At 39.2% G+C, this 20,263-nt stretch overlaps 2 protein-coding genes across 4 annotated transcripts; one reads left to right on the top strand and one right to left on the bottom strand.

Moving 5' to 3' along the window:
• Nucleotides 1-529: 529 nt before the first annotated feature.
• On the bottom strand, nucleotides 530-3,988 carry LOC141758212 (E3 ubiquitin-protein ligase TRIM21). 2 transcript variants are annotated; one of them, XM_074619387.1, is made up of 6 exons: nucleotides 3,955-3,988; nucleotides 3,721-3,816; nucleotides 2,529-2,729; nucleotides 2,386-2,405; nucleotides 2,150-2,292; nucleotides 530-1,976 (listed from the first exon to the last, which is right to left on the bottom strand). In XM_074619387.1, the coding sequence occupies exons 1-6, from the start codon at nucleotides 3,961-3,963 to the stop codon at nucleotides 1,399-1,401; spliced, it is 1,047 nt and encodes a 348-aa protein (XP_074475488.1). In that variant the 5' UTR covers nucleotides 3,964-3,988; the 3' UTR covers nucleotides 530-1,398. The 2 variants fall into 2 exon arrangements, with proteins under 2 accessions (XP_074475488.1, XP_074475486.1); XM_074619385.1 differs by having other exon boundaries at nucleotides 3,931-3,974.
• A 1,681-nt stretch (nucleotides 3,989-5,669) lies between these two features.
• LOC141758379 (pleckstrin homology domain-containing family S member 1-like) lies at nucleotides 5,670-20,021 on the top strand. Of its 2 annotated transcripts, XM_074619727.1 has the most exons (16): nucleotides 5,670-5,791; nucleotides 6,284-6,322; nucleotides 6,900-6,997; nucleotides 7,083-7,201; nucleotides 7,297-7,431; nucleotides 8,773-8,848; nucleotides 8,989-9,018; nucleotides 9,864-9,917; nucleotides 10,762-10,812; nucleotides 10,952-11,076; nucleotides 11,176-11,217; nucleotides 11,329-11,514; nucleotides 15,036-15,158; nucleotides 16,546-16,641; nucleotides 18,070-18,205; nucleotides 18,318-20,021. In XM_074619727.1, exons 2-16 carry the CDS (start codon nucleotides 6,298-6,300, stop codon nucleotides 18,405-18,407), a joined length of 1,386 nt encoding a protein of 461 aa, XP_074475828.1. In that variant the 5' UTR covers nucleotides 5,670-5,791; nucleotides 6,284-6,297; the 3' UTR covers nucleotides 18,408-20,021. The 2 variants fall into 2 exon arrangements, with proteins under 2 accessions (XP_074475828.1, XP_074475829.1); XM_074619728.1 differs by lacking the exon at nucleotides 9,864-9,917.
• Nucleotides 20,022-20,263: the final 242 nt, after the last annotated feature.

Below are 20,263 nucleotides of genomic sequence, written 5' to 3'. Positions count from 1 at the left end.
TCGCAGTCTTAAACACGTGGTTCGCGTTATAAATTGAAACAAATCAAAACAAAAAATGCAACAAAACTAGTTGGGCAGGTTTAGTAAAAAGTAAAAATAGTTACAAACCTATTTGTGATACGTCAAAAACAAAAGTAATCCTCGACAACATACGTTGAAACGTAATTCACAGTACAGTTTCTTTGTATGGGAATGTCATTTTTAGGAGACAGGGCTGCACTGTTAGGTTTAATTTTCAGAAATCCATACTAATAGTAGACAAATAGCTTCAGCTTTGTGTTAACACTTAAAGGATAACGCTGACATTATTCTTTATTTTTCTTATTGTCAGCAAATATCACAAAAAGACTAAAACTAAAAATGAATTGCTGTTGTAATTACTAACTCGAACACCAAATGTGTATTAATCCACAGCTGAAAATAGTCCCCAACAAATGCACTGTTTACTACAGTTTGAGTAACATTTGATAAAAACTACAGTGCCCAGATGTTTTTGGAAATTACTATTTATTTATTTTTTAAATGAAACATTTTTAAAAGTTTACATCTTTAGTAGGAACCAATGGGCTTGGGGCTGAGAGCAACAGACAGGATAGGAAAGTATTAAGAAGTGGACTAATGCATTGTTGTTTTTGGTATTTTCATTGAACTTCTTGACAATAAGAAAAATATAGAATATCACCACGTAGGGCTCATCCTCGACCAAAGAAATTCTTCGAGTAACACTCATACAATTTTGTTGAATAATCGATTAGTTGATCTAATCAACAGATCTGTAAAACTGAGTTTCTCCAGAAAGAATCACACAAAAGCACCCCTTTAAATCTTGTGTTTACCAGAGATGTGCTGATAAGTGTTTTGGAAATAAGTCATTCAGCATGAAACAAGCATAAAAAACGACTAATTGACTGAAGAAATCTTAGTCGACTGAGACCGAAACAACCGATGAGTCGACTAATTGACTAAGAGGGGACAGCCATAATCTGCATTATTATCTTTTAAGTTAAATTTGCTAATTAATGGTAGACAAATCCAACTTCTCGATTGAGTGTCAAAAGCAGATCTGTCTTACCAAATTATTATTATTTCTTAATTAAAGACTTTCTTTGCTTCTCAACTTCTGTCTTTTTTCAATTCCCTGATTCATCATAGCATTAAAAAGTTTAAAAAATAAACGCTTTGCAACAGTATGAAGAACAGCTCTGACGTCATGCTAGCATTGATTAAAGAAAAGAATGAGTTACTGGAAATGAACTTCATGATTTAAAACAGAGATAAGCTGTAAAAAATATTTTTTAACAGAGACGCCAAGTCTCAAGTTAAGAATGTCAGATCAGGCCGCTGATGGTGCTTGCCCCGCAGCGCATCACATTCCTGCCCCATCCTTCCTGCTCCACCTCAGAGAACAGGAGCTGATCGGGAGGCGTCGCAGATCTTAAGGGACTTCCAGTTTGTGCCTTCGTTGTCATGACCAGGACACAACGCTTGATATAGGGTGTCAGTGAAGGTCCCAGTGCAGAAGCAGTAGAGGGGGGTCATGGTGTCAGCGCCTAGAAAGCACACCACCCCCCCGGGGAAGCCGCAGTACACCCCGATGCGAGTGAACTGTCTTCCTGCCAGCAGCGGCAGCTCATGCTGGACGCCACCGTGCCAGGCTGTGTAGTCTCCGTTAAAGTATTCCACACACCAAGACTCTTTGCCTCGGCCCAGCCACGAGTCCTCCTCGCGGCCCTTTCGCGGGATGCTCGGGTAGGTGAGCCCCAGCTCCCAGTAGGTCTTCCCACTCACATCCACCTCCCAGTACTGGCGGCCCTCGCTGAAGCCTTGCTGGCTGACTACATTTAGGGTGGTTTCAAAGCGGGAGGTAGTCTCCGGGACGTCCTGCCAGGTGTCTGTGTAGGTGGCGGAGTCGCCTTTGGGAGAGATAATCAGCTTGGGATGGGCAGTGTCAGCGTCGAGGACAACATCTGCAGCATCTGTGTAACAGACATCAGATTAATTGTCACGTTCTACCCACAAGTTCACACGCGAGACAAACACATGGCATGAACAGCATGTACTAATTGGCGGTAATTGCAACCTTTGACATAGCCAGGAGCCAGACTCCTTCTCTTTTCTCATGTCAATCTGATTTTATGGGTGAACTCACAGGTCTGAAAGAGCTTCTTGGTGACAGGGACCTGGGATCTGATGAACAGCAGCAGGTTGATGGTGAGACACAGTAGCTGTTCACTCTTGAACTCGTCCATCTGGATCAGTTCAGGGTCGGTCAGCTTCAGAGTCTCAGATATTCTAATTTCAGACAAAACAATACGTTGATAATGTTTTAGGTGCTTGAAAATTCAATTTTGTAGCAAGCTGTTATTTCCTGAAATGTGAACATACCTTTTTTGTGTTTCAGCATTCTGTAGAAGATATAAAAAGAAGACAAAACAGCGTATATGTATATGCACTATAAGTTACATGAAAGCAGAACTTTGAATTTGTCCTTGTGTTTTCCTGAATGTCAACAACAAAGGTGTTTTCACCTGTGCACCGATGTTGGAAAGCTCCTGGTCCAGCTCCTGAGTGAGGCGGTAGCAGTCCTCTATCCTGTCCTCAACTAACCTCTCTGTGGCCTCGAACTCGGTGTCCAGCTGGGTCAACGTGATCCGGAGATCCTCATCCAGGACCCGCTTCATGTCCTCATACTTTTTCCTGATTTTCTCCTTCACTGCGTTGGTCTTTTTCTGAGGTGAGAGGACCACGAGGGGTTAAAATGCATTTGTAATAGCATGCTACAGTATATGGGCAGCAAACCCCACTTTGAGAAGCACTTATATAATCACCTTTGAACACAGTAGGGCTACAATTAATGAGTATTTTCATTATTTAGTTTATCTACCAATTATTTTCGCGTGATCTATCAATTGTTTGGGTCTAAGAATGTCAAGAAATAATAGAAAAATGGCCATTACACGTTCATAAATCCTAAATTGATGTCTTTGAACAGCTTGTTCCTCACAATGAAAAAGCCGCTTGAAAAATAATAATTGTAGATTCATTTTCTGCCAGAAGACTAATCAATTAATTGACTATTATCAGTCCAGCTCACACAGTATGTTAGTTGGGCCCATATGCAACTAGACTACAGAGTGAAATTTGCAAAAATAAGCCAGTTTTATGTGGTAAAATAATTCTTTGTTGATGGAAGACCACATGAAAAATGGAAAGCTAGGAAGACAAAAAATAAATACAAAAAACAGGCTGAACAACAGAGATGTTCAAAAGTGCATTTCAGGATTCATAACTCATTTAACCTTGAGGTGAATGTGCTGCGGCTGCACAGGGACACACTCTATTTTCCACCACTGTTAGATAACAATCAAATTAAAAAAGCCTTAACCTACAAATCCCATCTGTTCAGGTCACACAGCACGCATTGTGATTTTAGGAATATGACATGAGGAATGATTTGGAACACAATGTTCATAGACGGTGACACTGATGGAACAGCATGGACCGAGATTCCTGTTTCTCTATTCTCCCACCAATCTTTATTAAATTTAATCTTGTAAGTTTAAGAGGTGAACAGACTACTGATCACCATGTGGTCCCACCATGTGCAGGTGTTGGCTAACAGCAAAACGGAGCTGACAACTGATTAACTAATGACAGATGTGAGCAAGCAATTTGCACTGTATTGTATTTCTACTCAACACTGGCAAACAATAGACTTACTGTTATCTCCACCTGCTTAGCTGCCAGCTTCTTCATCCTGTGGGCGATGCCGTCCCTTTGTCTCTGCAGGTGCTGCTGATGTTTCAGAAGAGCTTCCTTTGAAAAACACACGGGTAGAAAACAGATCAAGAACTGCAGGTAAAAGGGAGGTGGGTCAATAGTGACATTGGCTTTTCATCTCAAAAGGAAAACCAAAGTGGAAGTGCTCACTTCATGTGTGGCCTTCCCTCCTACCTTATTCATTTTCTGTATAGTTAAACTCCACTGACCGGTGGTAACACGACCACAGGGGGGTTTTTATAGGCCTGTCACACATGTGAAGGCTTTGTTGTGGGGGAGGGTGGAGCACAGGGTGGCCTTGAGATATCTGTCCTGGTGCTCTTGCAAGCACGTGCCTTGTTTTATTAAGGAGAGGACATGAATCTGAACTTCCAAGACGAGGAAGGAAACAAGGATTTGGGCGGAGAAGGGTTAACAGACGGGCAAATCAAACTTGAGATTTGAGTTATTCCATGTCCTGCTAAACAAGAACTCTATTTATACCGACCTGACACTGACCTTGACGTGTGTGCGCTCATGGCATACGAGCACAATTTGACAAAGTTTGTGAAGTTTATGAGACATTGATGGTGCTTTTGTAGCTCATAGATAGTTGTAATGCTCACCGTGACCTTTGTGACCTTTGACATGCATTGCTAAAATAGATCATGCATACATACAAGCAGGGAGGGACACATATATGCATCTGAGTGCTACATCGACTGATCGTCCAGACTGCAAGACAATTTTCAGAATCAGGGATGGCTGAGACAACCAGTTTAGAGAGAGAAAATGAGAGATATGTCATTATGCGACTGACACTCAGCTGATAAATCAACCTGAAATCATTTAATCATCTGGATTTAACCTCCAGAAACTTCAATCAGAAGCGTCACTTCTCTTTTAACTCACCTGCACCTACTAATACCTTTACCAGGTCTAACAAAGCATGTGTTTTCATGCTTCAACCTCTAAATATTAGCCTTACTATGAACATATTGGTAACTCTTTACTTTAATCGTCCCTGTTTAGCATTTATAAGCACTATGTAGACATTTAATAATGGTTTATAACACACTATAATGTAGTTGCACACAGATATATTTATTAATTCATTTTTTAACAGCTCCTTATAAGTAGAGGCTGGGGTGTAAACTGTTTATGAATGACAATATAGGTGTAATAATATCAAATATTTCTGCATCGGAGAGAAGTTATAATTATTGGCAAATACTGTGCATTAATAAACACTTTAAATGTCTGCTATAGTGTGTTATAACCATTTATTAAATGTGTATATAGTGCTTATAAATGCTAAAAAAGGAGGGTTAAAGTAAAGTGGTACCCATATTTGTGTAAAAAGTGTCACAGAAGTTTTGTATTATGTTCTGTTTTCATTTTTTTGAGGTCATAAAAACAAAAAGTCAAGTGGATATCAGTCCATACCAGTGAACTTTGACTTACTGTTACATTATTTAAGATTTTGAATGAATACAATTGGGTCAAACACATCTATAATTCACTTACTGATGATCAGGCCTCTTCAGAAACTGTAATTTGTCAATTTAGATGCTTTTAAAAAGAACAAACCGAACAGGAGTTTAAGTGGCACAGTAATCACCTGACTTTCTTTAAACCTGACATATACTGTGACCTGGTACAACCCGCCTACCTTAAGTCACCTTAAGTGTGTTTTGGGGTAACATTTGAGGTCCATGTCACTCCTCAAGTTTTTATGAGATATGAATCTAGAAATCATCCGATGTCAAAAGTTGGCATCAGTCTTTTCTTTTGTCTCCAGAGCTCTTGAATGTGGCGCCTTAAATTCTTAAAGACATTTCACTGCTGCTGAACAACACAGCGGGTAAACCTTAAAAGCAATCGAAGCCAGGAACCAGAAACTCCAGTTACCAGTCTGAATGTCTTGTCATTGTGTTTGCCAGGTACGGGAAAGCATCCAGCTTCCTCATGCAGCAACACTTATTATCAGAGAGAACACGGTGAACAGAATCTCTCAACAGGTGCTCAACAGGTAAGAATATTATTTACGCTTTTTTTGTTTTTACTGTTTAGAACCAGTGTATTTAGTGAGTTATGTGTTAGAATTTGCATTTGTTTTTGCTATTGTATTGATTCGTGATGTGATACATCATTTAATGTTCATCCAGTTGCCAACACATGTCTTCGAAACGTGTTAAATTGTGTAAACGTAAACAAGGGCCCGGTATAAAGAGGATGATGATGAGTTTTAACATTGCTGTTTGTTTATACGTATTATTTTTTTAATTACTGCTGATATACCTTAACAGGAAAATGTCTTAAGTATGAACATAAATTCTTCTTCGCCTCAACGTGGCTCCTTGTTTTGTGAATAGAGCTCTATTTCGGGCTCTGCTTTCACAAAGGCGTGAGCCTATTTGAGCCCTGCATTGTTCGTTTTAAAGGTTAACTATTTCCTTCTGGGTATTTTTATGCTGTGTAGAAGTGACAGAGACTGATACATCCCTGTGTTATTTGTGTTTAGGTTGTGGTGTCACAATGCATAAGAGCCAGAAGAGCACAGGTATCACATCTGGAAATCTGCTTTATCGTTTGGTGTTTGTAGTTACTTACTGGTAGTTAGGAACTGCTTACATAAAACCTGTTTATACAGCTGATGTTGTCACAAAAGATTAATTAGACAAGGAAATCTTGAATGTGCTTATGTGTAACCAATGTTAACACTTAGTAATAGTTTGGGTAATCACTAAGTCTTTTGTTTAAACTGCTTTTGTAACAAAGCCTATTCAATTCTTCATACTGTTCCTTGTTCACTCCCCCTCTAATCCTTCCTAGATAGCACCTAGAGGAAAATAAAGTTGAACATTATGTAAACAAAGATGAGATTTAGAGTGTAATACCTCGGTTTATATTTATTTATTACATCTATACCTTTTTATTTGCTTTATAACTGTGTGTTTTACCTGTTATTTGTTTTATCTGCCTCGTTTAGTCTTGTTGCGTATTTGTTTTAAAGCACTGACCAGAAGTGGCAACTGTGAATCTCGTTGTATTTAATATGATGACTTTCTATTCTACTCTATTCTCTATTCTATTAAGCATATTGATCACAAAACAATAGGCTTTTCTTTTGCCCACAGGCGGGAGTGCGGTGTTCTACAAACCAGTTGGAGTTACAACGGAAGTGAGATCTGGATACCTCTTCAAGTCTCCTCCCCAGAAACGTCTGAAGACAGAGGTGACCGATGGTTGCTCTTTATGTGCGTTTTTTAAATTACATTTCATGATTTTGTTTTAAATTTTATTTTATGTTTCTCTTGCAGAAATCATGGAAGAAACGGTATTTTGTGCTGTTCAAAGTCAATGAGCAAGAACACCTACTGAAGTACTTCAGGAGTCCAGAGGAGAAGGACAGGCCACTTGGAGGGATAGACTTGTCCCAGTATGTTCTCACAAAGCACTTTCAATGCCAATTCATTGATAAGTAATTCATTTTATGCGTGATGTACTTATCTGTCATTTGTGTGCCTCTGTGAGTATCTCATTGTTGTATGTGAGCCCTCAAAACCACCAGAGATGGGGATGGGTCCAGAAGAGCTTCAAGTGCTCTCCATCCTGTGTGCTCTACATCCGGGCAGCCGAGCGGGACTACTTCCTGGTCGGGAAGAACAGGTCTGTCTGTTTTTTTTTTTTTTTTTGACAGGCAATATAAAAAATTTTTAGCTTCTTTACCAACTTTCATGCATTTTACTACACTGTACTGTAAAAACTCCTCACATACCAGACCCAAGATAGATACACAAGAATGTTCTTTATACTTCTACTCTACAAAAACACTTGGTAAATAAGTAGATATTTTAGGGATATGTGAGAATGTCAAAAAACAAATCTAAAATCTTAATTAAAAGCCGATATCGATGTAATATTTGATCACAGTTTATCAGGGTATTTTTCAAAATAAAGTTCAGCCGCTAACATAGACTACACATAAGAATGGACGACATTACATCTCCCCAAAAGTGAAGCCAAAACATCTTTATCGCCCCCCGGTGGCTGGTTGCAGTATAGGTCATAAAGCCCACCCCCTCCATGTTGGCGGATGGGAACTGGGCCAAACTAAAAAGTCAAAGTACACGTCAGATAATTTTTCCCCAAAGACAGTTTCTGTCATTTTAGGTAGTTATTATCACGCTGATGTATGTTCAAGTATTCATTTTTCTGATAAGTTTAGTTTTAATTAGTTATTTGATGCTAGAAAAAAAGGGTGAGACGTCATGATTGGCAGCTGCGAGTCTCTCTCGCTAGCAAGCTGTGGCCATGCTTGGCTCACGATTGGTTCGGGCGGGTGACCTCGATACCGCGGCTCCACCGCCCGATCACTACTGCGCAGACTCCGGCTCCAAATGACGTCAAAATCTCAGGACGGCAGCTCCCGTATCCGGGATATTTTGGCTTCACTTCTGTACGGTGGGAGGAAGTGGAGACACGTTGTCCATCTTTATATACAGTCAATGGACGCTAACCATTCTGTTCTAATCAAATCTCATTTATTTGGATTGTGCACAAATGCAGCCATTTAAATCAGTAGACGTTTTTCAAAAGAGTTTGGTTTGGGATTTTGTCATGGCATAGTGCAAACAGTCCCAGATATGTGAATTGCATTAATTTGAAAGTCGGTGGTGGCGTCACCAGGACCTCACAGCTGGGCTGGCCAATCTTCCATTCAATGCCCTCGCTGACACTTTCACAGCGTCTCATAAAACACTTCCCCCTGCCCTTCACACTATCTATTTTGGGAGTCCGAACAATCAAAAAGTAATTATGATGTTGCTTTCCTGTTTAGTAACAGTCTATCAGCTGATAATGGCTTTGCCTTTCTACTCTGCTCACACCAAATTGTCACTATTTCACCCCCTTATTTGACCTTGGAATTGAATTTTAAAATAAATATAATAGCCATAATTTGTGGAGTCTCAAAATGAGGTTTTCAAGTGTTTCATTTTGCTCTTTCAGTGAGGAAGTGGACGGCTGGTTCTCTGACCTGTTCGAAGCCCTGAAAAACCGGCCACATAAATGTATGAGTGGAGAGGTACATTGAGATTTTAGTTCTTTATTATGTTTTGTAACAGCTTATGAGACCACGCGTCTCTTGCACTGAACTTTTTTGCACGTTTGTTTACCAACTATGTCACTGACAATATACTGTACATATTTTTTTTTCTGCTAAAGGAAATGTCTAATGGGCAGCAAACAATTGAGGTAAATATTTAAAGTCTGTTTCTCATCTGTTGACCACAAACCACATCAAGGAAATAGTTCAACATTTTGGAAAGTACCTTTATTCCCTTTGTTGAGAGCTAGGTGAGAAGATTGACACCACTCTCATTGTGTAAAGTGGTATCAATCTTCTCATCTAACTCTTGGAAGGAAAGCAAATAAACATGTTTTACAAAATGTTGAACAATTTCTATACTTCTTCATCATGTTCATGTTCACATTACTCGTCACCTGGCTCAAATGAATGCTAACATCCGATAAGTTGTTTTTTTAATCTTTCACTCCTGAATATTTACTTTAAAGGTCCCATATGCTCACTTTCATGTTCATGCATGTATTTTATGTTTCTACTGGAACATGTTTACATGCTTTAATGTCTGCCTGAATATGCCTGTATTTACCCTCTGTAAATAATGTGTACGTTTAAAACTGTGAAATGGTCTATATATTGTAGATTTGTGACATCACAAATGTACACAAATCCTGACGGCTTGTTTAAAGGCACAGTTTCTGAATACGCAAATACACATGAAATAATAATATGTATTTCTTCATGGATTGAGCGTTTCGATACTTTCACAGAATTTATATAGGACTTAGATCTGCTTAGATATGAAAATTTCACTTCTTACAACATTGGACCTTTAATATTACTTAATTTCATGCTATCGACCTCTTCCTCCATTCTCACAACACTTGCTCAGTCTGAATTCCCCTCAGTGTCCCTGGCGAATGCAACAAGCCACCACCCTACAGTTACGTTAGTTATCTATCAGTCAACTCTTTATTTCACTTTTGAAATTAGCCTTCTCTTCCTGTTTTACCAGGTTATTTCAAACCCCATTATGCGGAAAAAGAAATCTACCGCTGAGCCCGAACAGGTTGGTCCACGATGTTGCAACTAAAACTCTGCATGAATTTGGCTAAACGTTCTAAATGCATGCATCCTGTCGATCTGATACTAACTCCGATTCATCAAGTCTGTCAGTCATGACATTCCTTTGTGTGTGAATCTATTTGATTTTGTTGGTTTTCTTTTTATGTGGGGAACGACTACATGTATCCTCAAGTTTGTATTGCATTTTTTACTTTATTTGACAGAGAGAAAGAGAGAGAGAGATGTTTACGACATGCAACAAAGGTCTCAAGGCCGTAATCGGACCCAGGTTGTTGTGGTTAGATGGCATGTACTGTAACGTGCTACGAAGGCACTCCCTGTATATAAAGTTTTCACTCCACCTCTTGGCCTACATTTAGTCATCGTTTTAGATATACCCTCATAAGAACATTTTATTCTGGGTGTATTCGGCAGTTAGGTGCCAGGAATTAGGAGTGACTCACAAAATGTAAGAATGATTAACTCTCATTAAATATCAGCCCAGATGTATTTATGGCAGGTGTTGTCAGTGTTGTTATCCAGGTGAACTTTGGCTCAATTTCAGTTTAATGCCCCCACAAGATCTCAAATACAGTTCTTTCTATTGATTTACTGTTGCATGACCCATACACCCAACTACATTACCCACATGCATAACCAATACATCCGACCCAGGGACACCGACATGAATGGGCTGAAAGCTTCTACACTGCACATTTTCGCTCCCATTTCTCTACAAAGAAAACGTTCTGCTGTCAGAATAATGTAAAAAATATCTATCTAATCTCATCGCATGACTTTTGTGCACATCGGTGCATTTACTTTGTGTGCTTTCTTTTCTTTTTCAGGAAGAGTTTCGGTCCATTCGGTCCATGTCTGATCCGTCCTCGAATGGGAAGGTGCGACATCTTAACATGATTGTTTGTGATTAGTAAACACAAATGTAATTCTAATGAGGATTCTTAAAGAGATGTTAGTTTGGGTGTTGGAGGTGACTTTTCTCTCGGTTTGTCATATTGGTTTCTGATTGGCTGGCAGGGTGAAGATTATGTCCTAAGACGTTCATCAGAGCCGGTGTATCCGATCTATGACTATCCCAGAAACTACTTTACACAACCAGCGGCGGTAAATGGCGCGGGCCGTCGCAAAAGCTTGGACGCAGTGTGGGTGTTGATTATTATATACGTGACAACTGATATATTTAATTGTTTCCAGTTATAATTTACACAAAAACACTAAAATGATTTGTTTGTCTCTTGTAGATATGAATCGATGATAGAACTTAGACAGGCTCAAGAAGAAGCGTAAGTTTGATTTACAGAGTGACAGAAAACAAATCACGTTTCCTAATAATGACAAATAACTGCTTATTATTGTTGGAATTGAAAGCTGATCATTGTGCCAAATGCTTCTAGGGACCGTGAAGTTGAGCAGGTTACTGCGGGCAGCCTCATGAGGTCGGTCACTCAAATCTTTGACAAGCTCAAGACGCAGATTTCCCCACTACCTTCATGTGATGAGGATACAGCTGCTGAGGACACAGCTGCTAAGGAAACAGCTGCTGAGGACACAGCTGCTGAGGACACACCTGCTGAGGACGGGTAAATATCTAACCTAACCTAAGCCATAACGAATAAAGAAATATGTAGTTATAACAGATAGTAAATGTAAATTGAAAAACAAAGTATTCAAAAAAAAGGGAGGACCAAAAATGTAATATTAATAAAAATATAAATCAATATTTAAAAAAAAGAAAAACAACTAAATAAATAGAAAATTAAATTTAAAAAAATTAATAATAATAAAAAGAAATATAAATTAAATTAAATTAAATTAAATTAAATAAATGGATAAAACAAATCCACACACCAGATGAGTATATATCAGATTAACTGCAAGTTTTTTTTTTTTTTTGTTGGCCGTGTGTATTTTTGACTTCTCACCTTGTCTTCGGTGCCCTGTGCTCTTTGTGTTACATGTTTTGTCAGTGCCCTAGATTCCGAAATAGCTCACTCATCAGAGGTAACCGCGACCTCATTGGCTCACACATGGAGACTAGGAGGGTGTTATTTTTATAGCACAGAAACTGTTGACATTCCAGTCAAGAGCCAAAGACAGGCAGCACCTCAGAGCCTGTTTGGCAACTTATGTGCTTGACTAGATAGATAACTTTCATCTGGGTTATACCTGAACAAAATGGCACTGATCATGTTTACAGATTTATATACAATTGACCCACTAAAAAACGTGTGGTGTCAACCTTGTAGAAGCTGAACTTACAGGTCAACTCATCTTTAGGGTGACCAGATCCCGACAAACCAGATGTGGGACAAAGAGTATGTTTGTGTGGGACAATGTGGGACACGTTACCAAGGCTGAGAGGTAGTCTAAAATGTTGATATAATGTCTATCTAACTTAAATAATAAACTTTTCTATTCTGCCCCATATCTTGTAACATCTCTATGCTTTGCCCAAATGCATCCATAGATCGGCACGTTTCTTTTTGAGCCGCACGTTTCTTGAACTTGAAATGTGTCGCTTCATGTCGTTCTCCCCCCATGTGAAATTGAAAAATAACTGGCAGATGTCACAAAAAACTCTGAAAATCGCCTTCCACTGGCTTATAAATATTAGTTTAAAAATCTTTGTTGTAGCTGCTCTTCCTTTTCTTTGTGGTAGTTTCCATCATAAATGCCTAAATCTGCTTAAATCTGCATAGCTTGTGACTTTGTGGTGACTCGCAATTTTCTCCGTTGGGCTTAATGTAGCAAGACGGTGAAATGTTAACCTGCACTTGACCCACGTGTGCACAGTTTGACAACTGGATAAAAGCCAAATTTTAAAAAAGCGTCTGTCAAAGTGGTTTGACTTTTTAAAACTTGAGCCAATGAAAATGTGGGACGTGGGACAAGGGATAAAAATGCTGTGCAATCCATCGTAAAGTGGGACACCTGGTCACCCTACTCATCTCATATGTTAGCTGCACTTTGTTTATTATTCTTAGATCCCTAATAAGCTACATGCTGCAGTCACATTTGACTGCACTGTACCTTGTGTGCTATTATGCTAATTGGAGCCATAGGTTATAGGTTTTTCGCATCAATGCAAAGTGAAATGATGTACCTTTTGCTAAAACAGCAGCCACTTTGGCCACAAGTGACACTTATGGGGATACTATGAAGATACTTTAATAAAGAAAAGGTATTAAGGTATAGAAAGGCTGGCAGATAAAGGCAACCGATACTCTTTACGGCAACGAAAGAGAAACCAGAGCAAAGCAACAGAGGTGGAATAAATAGTGACTGACTAATTGGGGAAGAGAGAACAGGTGAGCAGGAGGTGAAGTGAGTGACTAATGAGGGAATAGGTGAAACTAATTAGGGTGGGGCAGACAATCAAAAAGTTGGGGAAAACACAAAGACACGAAGCAAAACAAAGCGTGACACATGAGGAGTGAACTATCACAATAAAACAGACTACAAGAAAAACCCCAGGAACATAACACCAACTCAGTGATGCCCATGATAAAACAATATCTATCTTTGTTCACTTTAGCTACTGGTCACACCAGACCGTGTAGCTGGAAAACCCCTGCGTACAGCGACTTGAGAAAGGGTGTGTTTAAAGCTGCAGTGGGTAGAAATGTCGCAAATATGAAGTTATTTTTTATAAAACGGTCACTATATCCTGACAGTAGTGCATGAGACAGGTAATCTGAAAAAGACCATGTGCCTCTGTGTCGTCCGGTGCTCCTCATGACATCTGCAAGATGTCACAGACCGGAGGAAAACAACCAATCAGAGCCGAGCTGGAGCCTGCCGTCTATGAGAGCCGGCTGTCAATCACTCGCGAACTCCGATCAAACGGTCAAACTAGGCAACGCTGATCAGATATGATTCAACATTCTGTTACTGTAATGCCTATTTCTTGCCTCAAATGTTTTCAGAAACATCTTGTAGTGAACGGTTTAGCTGTAAAATGAGAACATTTGTGACCCAGCAGCCATGTTGAGATCAGTTGAGGAAATACCAAGCACCGCCCACCAGCCGTAGCACAGCCAATAGGAGCGCCCTCTCCATGAAATGACCTGTGATTGGCCAAAGTCTCCCGTCACAGGCTAGATTTTTTAAAGCCTGAAAACAGAGCCATGAGGAGGTGCGGAAGTCTAGTTATTTCTCAGAACACTTGAATTACAAAACGCTGAAAGGATATTATGGAATTTTTGCCCAATGATGCCAAAAACCTTCTGCCTACTGAAGCTTTAATTTCTTATGAATCAACTTTTCATCATCTGTTTCCTCAAACCATTATCTTGCTTTAAGGCTGCACATCTCTACTTATGTCAGACCTTCCGTTTCCTACAGCACCTCAAGGAGGGCAGACTTGATTATTTGTTTATCAAGACGCTGGTTTTAATCACCAATACAGCAGGCGATCAGTTAAAAGCATCCACATTGTGCCTCCTCCAGCTGTTTCATGCCATCATCTCCTGAATGAAAATACTCTTTCCTGCTGCTTGTTTTCCTAAATTTGCTGTAATACAAACCTGCTGTGCTGCCACACTGAAGAACATCTTCTCCACTACATTTGGCAATAACATATGGGGTCAAAAGACTCCTTTCTAAAGTGCCTCTTAATTAGAATTCCTGTTGCTCCTCCACAGTGATTTGGGAATGATTTGCTTCTCCCATGCTGCTTTTATGAACTATTTAAAAAGAATCTCAAGACATCTGGTCCCCTTTTTGTATAACTGAGAGAAACCTTCTGAGTGTACAATGCTCTTTTACCCTCTGACAACCATTTCTTCTTCCTTTTATTGTCGTTATATTTCTGCCACAAGGGCAAATACAGTGCCAAAATCTGCTGTGACGCTATCTGGCTGTGAGTCACCCCCCTCCACAGTGCACGCAGATTCAGATGTTGTTTTATACTCAACATAAAGCGTCGGCCTTGGCTCCTGCTTCATGCGAGCCTTGTTATGGTTTATTCCCACTGTCTCTCCAAGCTGGAAGTTTATTAGATGTCAACTAAGAATACGTCAGCGACTGGTGGCTGATTGTATCTGAGACAAGTACCGAGATCTAATGTTATAATCCCTCATGCCGTTATTTGTTTTTGCAGAGAAGAAACGCGTCTGACGTCAGACTTCAGCAGCAGCTCCAGCGACAACGGTGCCACCTCTCCAGTAGAGATGCTGGAGGTGGCAAATAAGAACACAATGCATAAACTGAGCTCTACTGAAAGGTGAGATTGACCCTGAATCCAAAAAAAGTAACTACTGTACAAAGTTCTTGTAATAACAATACACTACAAAGAGGGACTTTTTATGTGGGGTGTGATGATCAACTGAAGCTGAGAGTTAGCATCATTCAACTATTGCTTTACTTGTACAAGGACACATTTGAAACTGTGGCACCGCCTGTGCTATTCAAAAAATCTGAAACAGCTTAGTAATGGTTACAGTGAAAAAATTAAAAAGGTGATTCAGTAAGTAAGTAACCAGAGAACGAGATGACAGAGCCGACATGTTGCTGGACTGGTTGGAGTGGTTTCTGAAGGTTTCTACAAGCAGACGCTGGTATGATAATAGTTGAATAATAACAAGCAGTGCTCTCCGTTAAACATTAGTAACTCAGGCGACCTTGATACCAGAATGTAAATGAGTAGTTCAAAGGAAATTAGAAGTCTTTATCTGTACAGACACTCATGCTACTATAATGGAGGGTGGAGACAATAATACACACTAGTTTCTGCTTCTGTGTGCTTGTTCACTAAATCCGAAGACTTTCATCTGGAGAGTGAAAGGTTTCAGTTTCCTCATTACTTGGCATTTTGCTCCTGGAATTACTAACATATAGCAAATATTTTACCAAAGATTACTAAAATTAAAGAGGACCTATTATGCTTTTGTGCTTTTTCCCTTACCTTTAGTGTGTTGTATAGTCTTTTGTGAATGTAAAAGGTCTGCAAAGTTACAAAGCCCACGCCAAAGGAAGTTCCTCCCCACAGAAACTCTGCTCCTGAACTGCCTGAAACGCCTTGCTTGAAGTCCCGTCTTTTCTTCCGTAATGTGGTGATGTCACCAAGTAACACATTTGCATAATATCTGCATATCAGCTAGTTTGGCACGCCCTCAAACAAAGCTAGTTAGAGCAGAGCTGGAGAGGAGTCCGAAGAGTTTGATACGGTTGACCAATAACAACAGAGTTGGTCAGCTGACCAATCAGAGAAGACTGGGCTTTTCGGAAGGGCGGGGCAGGAACTCAAACAGAAAAAAATAAAGTGTTTTTTGAACATTAACTCATGTAAACATGTTCTAGTATAAAACCCAAAATACAAGTATGCACCTGAAAATTAGCATAATAGGTCCTCTTTAAAATGCGACACAAACCATAACTTACAAGTGAACTATTTCAATTGCCTTGGACGTCAAGTGTCATATTTACATGTTTTTCTCTATAGCATGTCAAAATTAATACAATAACATGTTTTCTCCATTTGCATGTCAAAATTAATACAATAACATGTTTTCTCCCTTTGCATGTCAAAATTAAAACAATAACCTATTTTTTCTCTGTAGCATGTCAAAATTAATACCCTTGAATAAAGTTTTTGTTGTCTGTTTTTCAAGCCTCGACGCCATGACCCTAGTGGAGAGAGATTTTGAGGTCAAGCAGGCAGATTTGAAAAAACACCTGACACTAACAGAAGTGTATGGGAAACCAAGGTAAGTTTGTCTGAGAAATAGAAGTATATAAAATTAAAAAAAATACAGTCTCAGATATTGGACTGCGTTGATTAAGAGATGTGGAAAAGGTTTAACAAATGTTCCTGTACGCATTTCTGTTGTTCTATTTGCCACATTCCCTACTGTCTGTTTTACTGCAGGTGTGTCTTCATCCCACAAAACCATAACCAAATTCCATTGTTTAAGAACACGGTTCACATCAGGCAACTCGATGCGCCATGCTGTGCGTCCTCATTTGCACTTGAGAAAAGTCTGACTTAATGCTGCGCTGCAGGAGCTGTGGATGATTCAGAGCATTGTTAAGCTGTATTGTGTGAAAACTTGGGCATGTGTTCATACTGAGATTTTAGTATTTGCATTAATTGGTTTAATTGCACAAAATCCAAATTCTCAATCCCCTTTAAGATGTGGAAAAAAAACCCACTAGTTTACTTCTCAACTGCTATGTTACGAGGCACACTCCATTTAAAAAATTGGCTTCATGTCAGGCCTGGCTCTATTGTGCTTACTTTGGTTCAGTCTTATCATTTTGAGACTTTGAATCATCAGTAACTGTTTATCTCTGAGCTGTTTTTAATAGATCTTTAAAGTTTACCCAACCTTTGCAAAGAAAACAGGACCAACACAGCAAGAAAAGGCTGCTGAAGGTCTGAAAGTATCACAATGAGTGACATTTAGTCATATGAAGATGATTAACAGAGAAACCAACTAATACTACAGAAACAGAAGCAAATAAGGCGTCAGGGTCTCCAAGGCCACACTAACGAGAAAATAAAAGCTCCATTATGGTTAACGTGGTGAATTTAAACAAAAACAAAGGAGGAAAAAGATCATGGTTTGGCTTAAAATGACTACATTTGTAAAGTGAAAGACAAACAACACGCTGTTGGTTTCACACGGGACACAAATAGCGGTCTCCTGGATGAAAGCCTTGTGTTTGTTGGATCCATCCACCACATCCCCCACTCACCCATGTGTGCTTTTTCGCTCTTTAAACTGCGTCACCACACTCCCTGACCACTTTCTCAGAGAGTTTAATATTGACATGGATGCGTTTACATTGTAGTTACTTGAAAGCCGTCTCATAAAGACGCTAAAGGGTGCCTTCTGCTTCGGTATTCGACGCTCTGACCACACACAGAGAGAGACCGCTGTCTTCCAACAAGAGGCCAGAGGACAAATCAGTGGACGTAACTTGCACATAAAATGGAAGAAAATAGATTTGTAGTGTGAAAATCTATTAGTACTAATAGGAGCAAAATATGGGATTATTATGGTTATTTGGCCATGATATGGATGTACAAATAAAATACAAAGACTTATAAGCACAAATGTCAAATCTTGTCTGAATGAGAGCCACAGGATGAATCTAAATAACAGAATATACTGTATGTGTGTGTGTCACAGTGTGTCTGGGTGGACGGGCCAGCCACAGTCAGTGTGCCTGTTCCACAAAGGAGACCAAATCCTGGCAATCAATGACTTGCACGCCAGCACCGTGGAGGAGTTCAACATGTATCTCAGCAAGTCTCTCAAGAACGAGGTACGTTAACAAAACGGCAAAAACACCAACACATTGTCGGCGTCCATGATATTTGCATGTATCGATGAATGTGTGTAGCTCATCTGAGAGGTGAATTATTATTTTTTTGCAGGTGAAAGTGACCATCCTGCGTCTGCCTGGATGCCAGCCTCTGCATTTTCCAAACTGTCTCTGCAGTGACATGCCATTACAGCAGATTTGAGACAGTTACTTCCACAATATGTTGGTTTGAAACCATGTATGGACCACTTTAGACAACTGGCAGTATTTTCCCAGGGCTGTGGGCAGTTTCTACTGATCTGTCACTCTACTAGTTTACTCGATTTAAACGTCTAGAGGAGATTTAAGTGATTATTTAATGATTTTAAAATCTCATACACCATGACTTGCATTATAAAGTTAAAAGATGAAATGCATTTTAGATGCCAAGCACTCACTCGGTGCGTAAACAATGATTTGCAGTTCTATCAGAGCATGATTTATGATGTCATTATTTCACTGTGTATTGTATTTCCTGTCCAGAAAGCTGTCCCTTCAAGGAAACAGAAGGTCGTGGTTTTACTGAATCATATTTCCTCATACCGCCTGTATGACGCAAAAAAAAAAAAGGACATTCTTACAACACACGCTCCTGGACCAGAGACAAATGTGTTCACAAGATAAAATCAAAAAAGTGCACGGCATGTAGTGCATAAATGGTGCAATGTGCACGCGGTTACTGTATATAGACTTCTATAAGAATTTTTTTTTTTAATAATTGACTTCTTGATTTCAAGAACATGGTGATGATGTTAGGCATAAGACAACATTCACGCTCTGAATCAACATCCTAATGAAGTTCTTCAATTATATTTTTAGAAAGCTATCCAATGTTGTCGTAAATATTCAAACTCCACTTGTGTCTCACGACTCTGCAACTTGAACTAGAAGTGTCTCCGAGTTGCGTACCTGATGTGAATGTCACCCAGCAATGCTGATTCATTTTCCAGTTTGATGGAATTTCTTTGTAAGCCATGACGCCATCCTCAGAACACAATGAGAAGGGTGCATTGGATGTTGAAATGCCTTTTATTACATGCATGGAAAAAAAAGGGCATACATCCAAATGTTTTCTTTCTTTCTTTATCTCGAGAATGTTTCGACAGTTATTAGGAGCGGATGACTAACAAAGAGATTGAGGAAGAGGCCAGTATGTCACGTCTTCCACACCTTAGGGAGTGTCTTCTTGTGAATTAATATGAAGACAGAATGGTGTTGCTCCTCAGGCTGCGTTTCACCTATTTCTTGCCGATTGGAAGCAGAAAAGGTGACTCTGTAATGTAGTTTTAATATAACTCTGAAAGATGGTTTTTAATCCTTTTCAAATTATGTCTAGTGACCACTCCCAGACAAAGAAAACATCAAATGGGAATAATCTGTTCACTTGAAGTGCTACAAACCATTCAGAGTTTTACATTTAAAATGCTAAATTATGTCCGTAGAGGGCAGGGACAAAGCCTCTACATTACTTTAACGTCAAATTATCTGACCTTGTTAATATCCCCATGACAACGTATCAGCCTTTCCATGATTAATGTTTCAAGTTTTAATGGAGCTATTAAACAGATATGAGTTCTGACAAAGAAATTATTCAGGGCATTTGCTTCTTAAGGCCTTTCTTCAACTGTGATGCTCAAACTGTGATGTATTATAAATACACTATGACAAATAAATGCATTGTAGCGAAGGTGCAGCAAATGCAGGTTGTACTGGGACATTGAATCTGTGTTTTTTTGTAAAATGATTATGAATACATTTTACCTGATTGTTCAAACTCTGACCATTTGTATTTCTTCAACAACCTTTTTCTTGGACTGAGGAATGCTGAGTTTATGCAGCAAAATTACATATTTCATTGGAATTGTTACTAAAACTGAGCAACATAATTATATATTCTTAGATTCAGGTGATTATACACTAATGAAAACATAGTTATGAATATTATATTCCATTTCTTCAAATAGATCCCCCTAAATGTTAGACACTGTTCTTTCTTTTCAATGTATAAATCAGACTGCA

Source organism: Sebastes fasciatus, chromosome 20 (assembly GCF_043250625.1).
Source record: "Sebastes fasciatus isolate fSebFas1 chromosome 20, fSebFas1.pri, whole genome shotgun sequence".
Lineage (NCBI taxonomy): Eukaryota > Metazoa > Chordata > Actinopteri > Perciformes > Sebastidae > Sebastes > Sebastes fasciatus.
This window is presented reverse-complemented; position numbering and strand designations above follow the sequence as displayed.

Coding starts and splice junctions, on each gene's coding strand:
- LOC141758212 (XM_074619385.1), bottom strand. CDS start 3,963: ATGAATAAGGTAGGAGGGAAGGCCACACATGAA. Junction 2,406..2,528: donor TTTCCAACATCGGTGCACAG/GTGAAAACACCT, acceptor TATCTTCTACAG/AATGCTGAAACACAAAAAAG. Junction 2,293..2,385: donor AATGCTGAAACACAAAAAAG/GTATGTTCACAT, acceptor GTCTGAAATTAG/AATATCTGAGACTCTGAAGC.
- LOC141758379 (XM_074619727.1), top strand. CDS start 6,298: ATGCATAAGAGCCAGAAGAGCACAG. Junction 9,019..9,863: donor ATGGGCAGCAAACAATTGAG/GTAAATATTTAA, acceptor CTGTTTTACCAG/GTTATTTCAAACCCCATTAT. Junction 15,159..16,545: donor AAACTGAGCTCTACTGAAAG/GTGAGATTGACC, acceptor CTGTTTTTCAAG/CCTCGACGCCATGACCCTAG.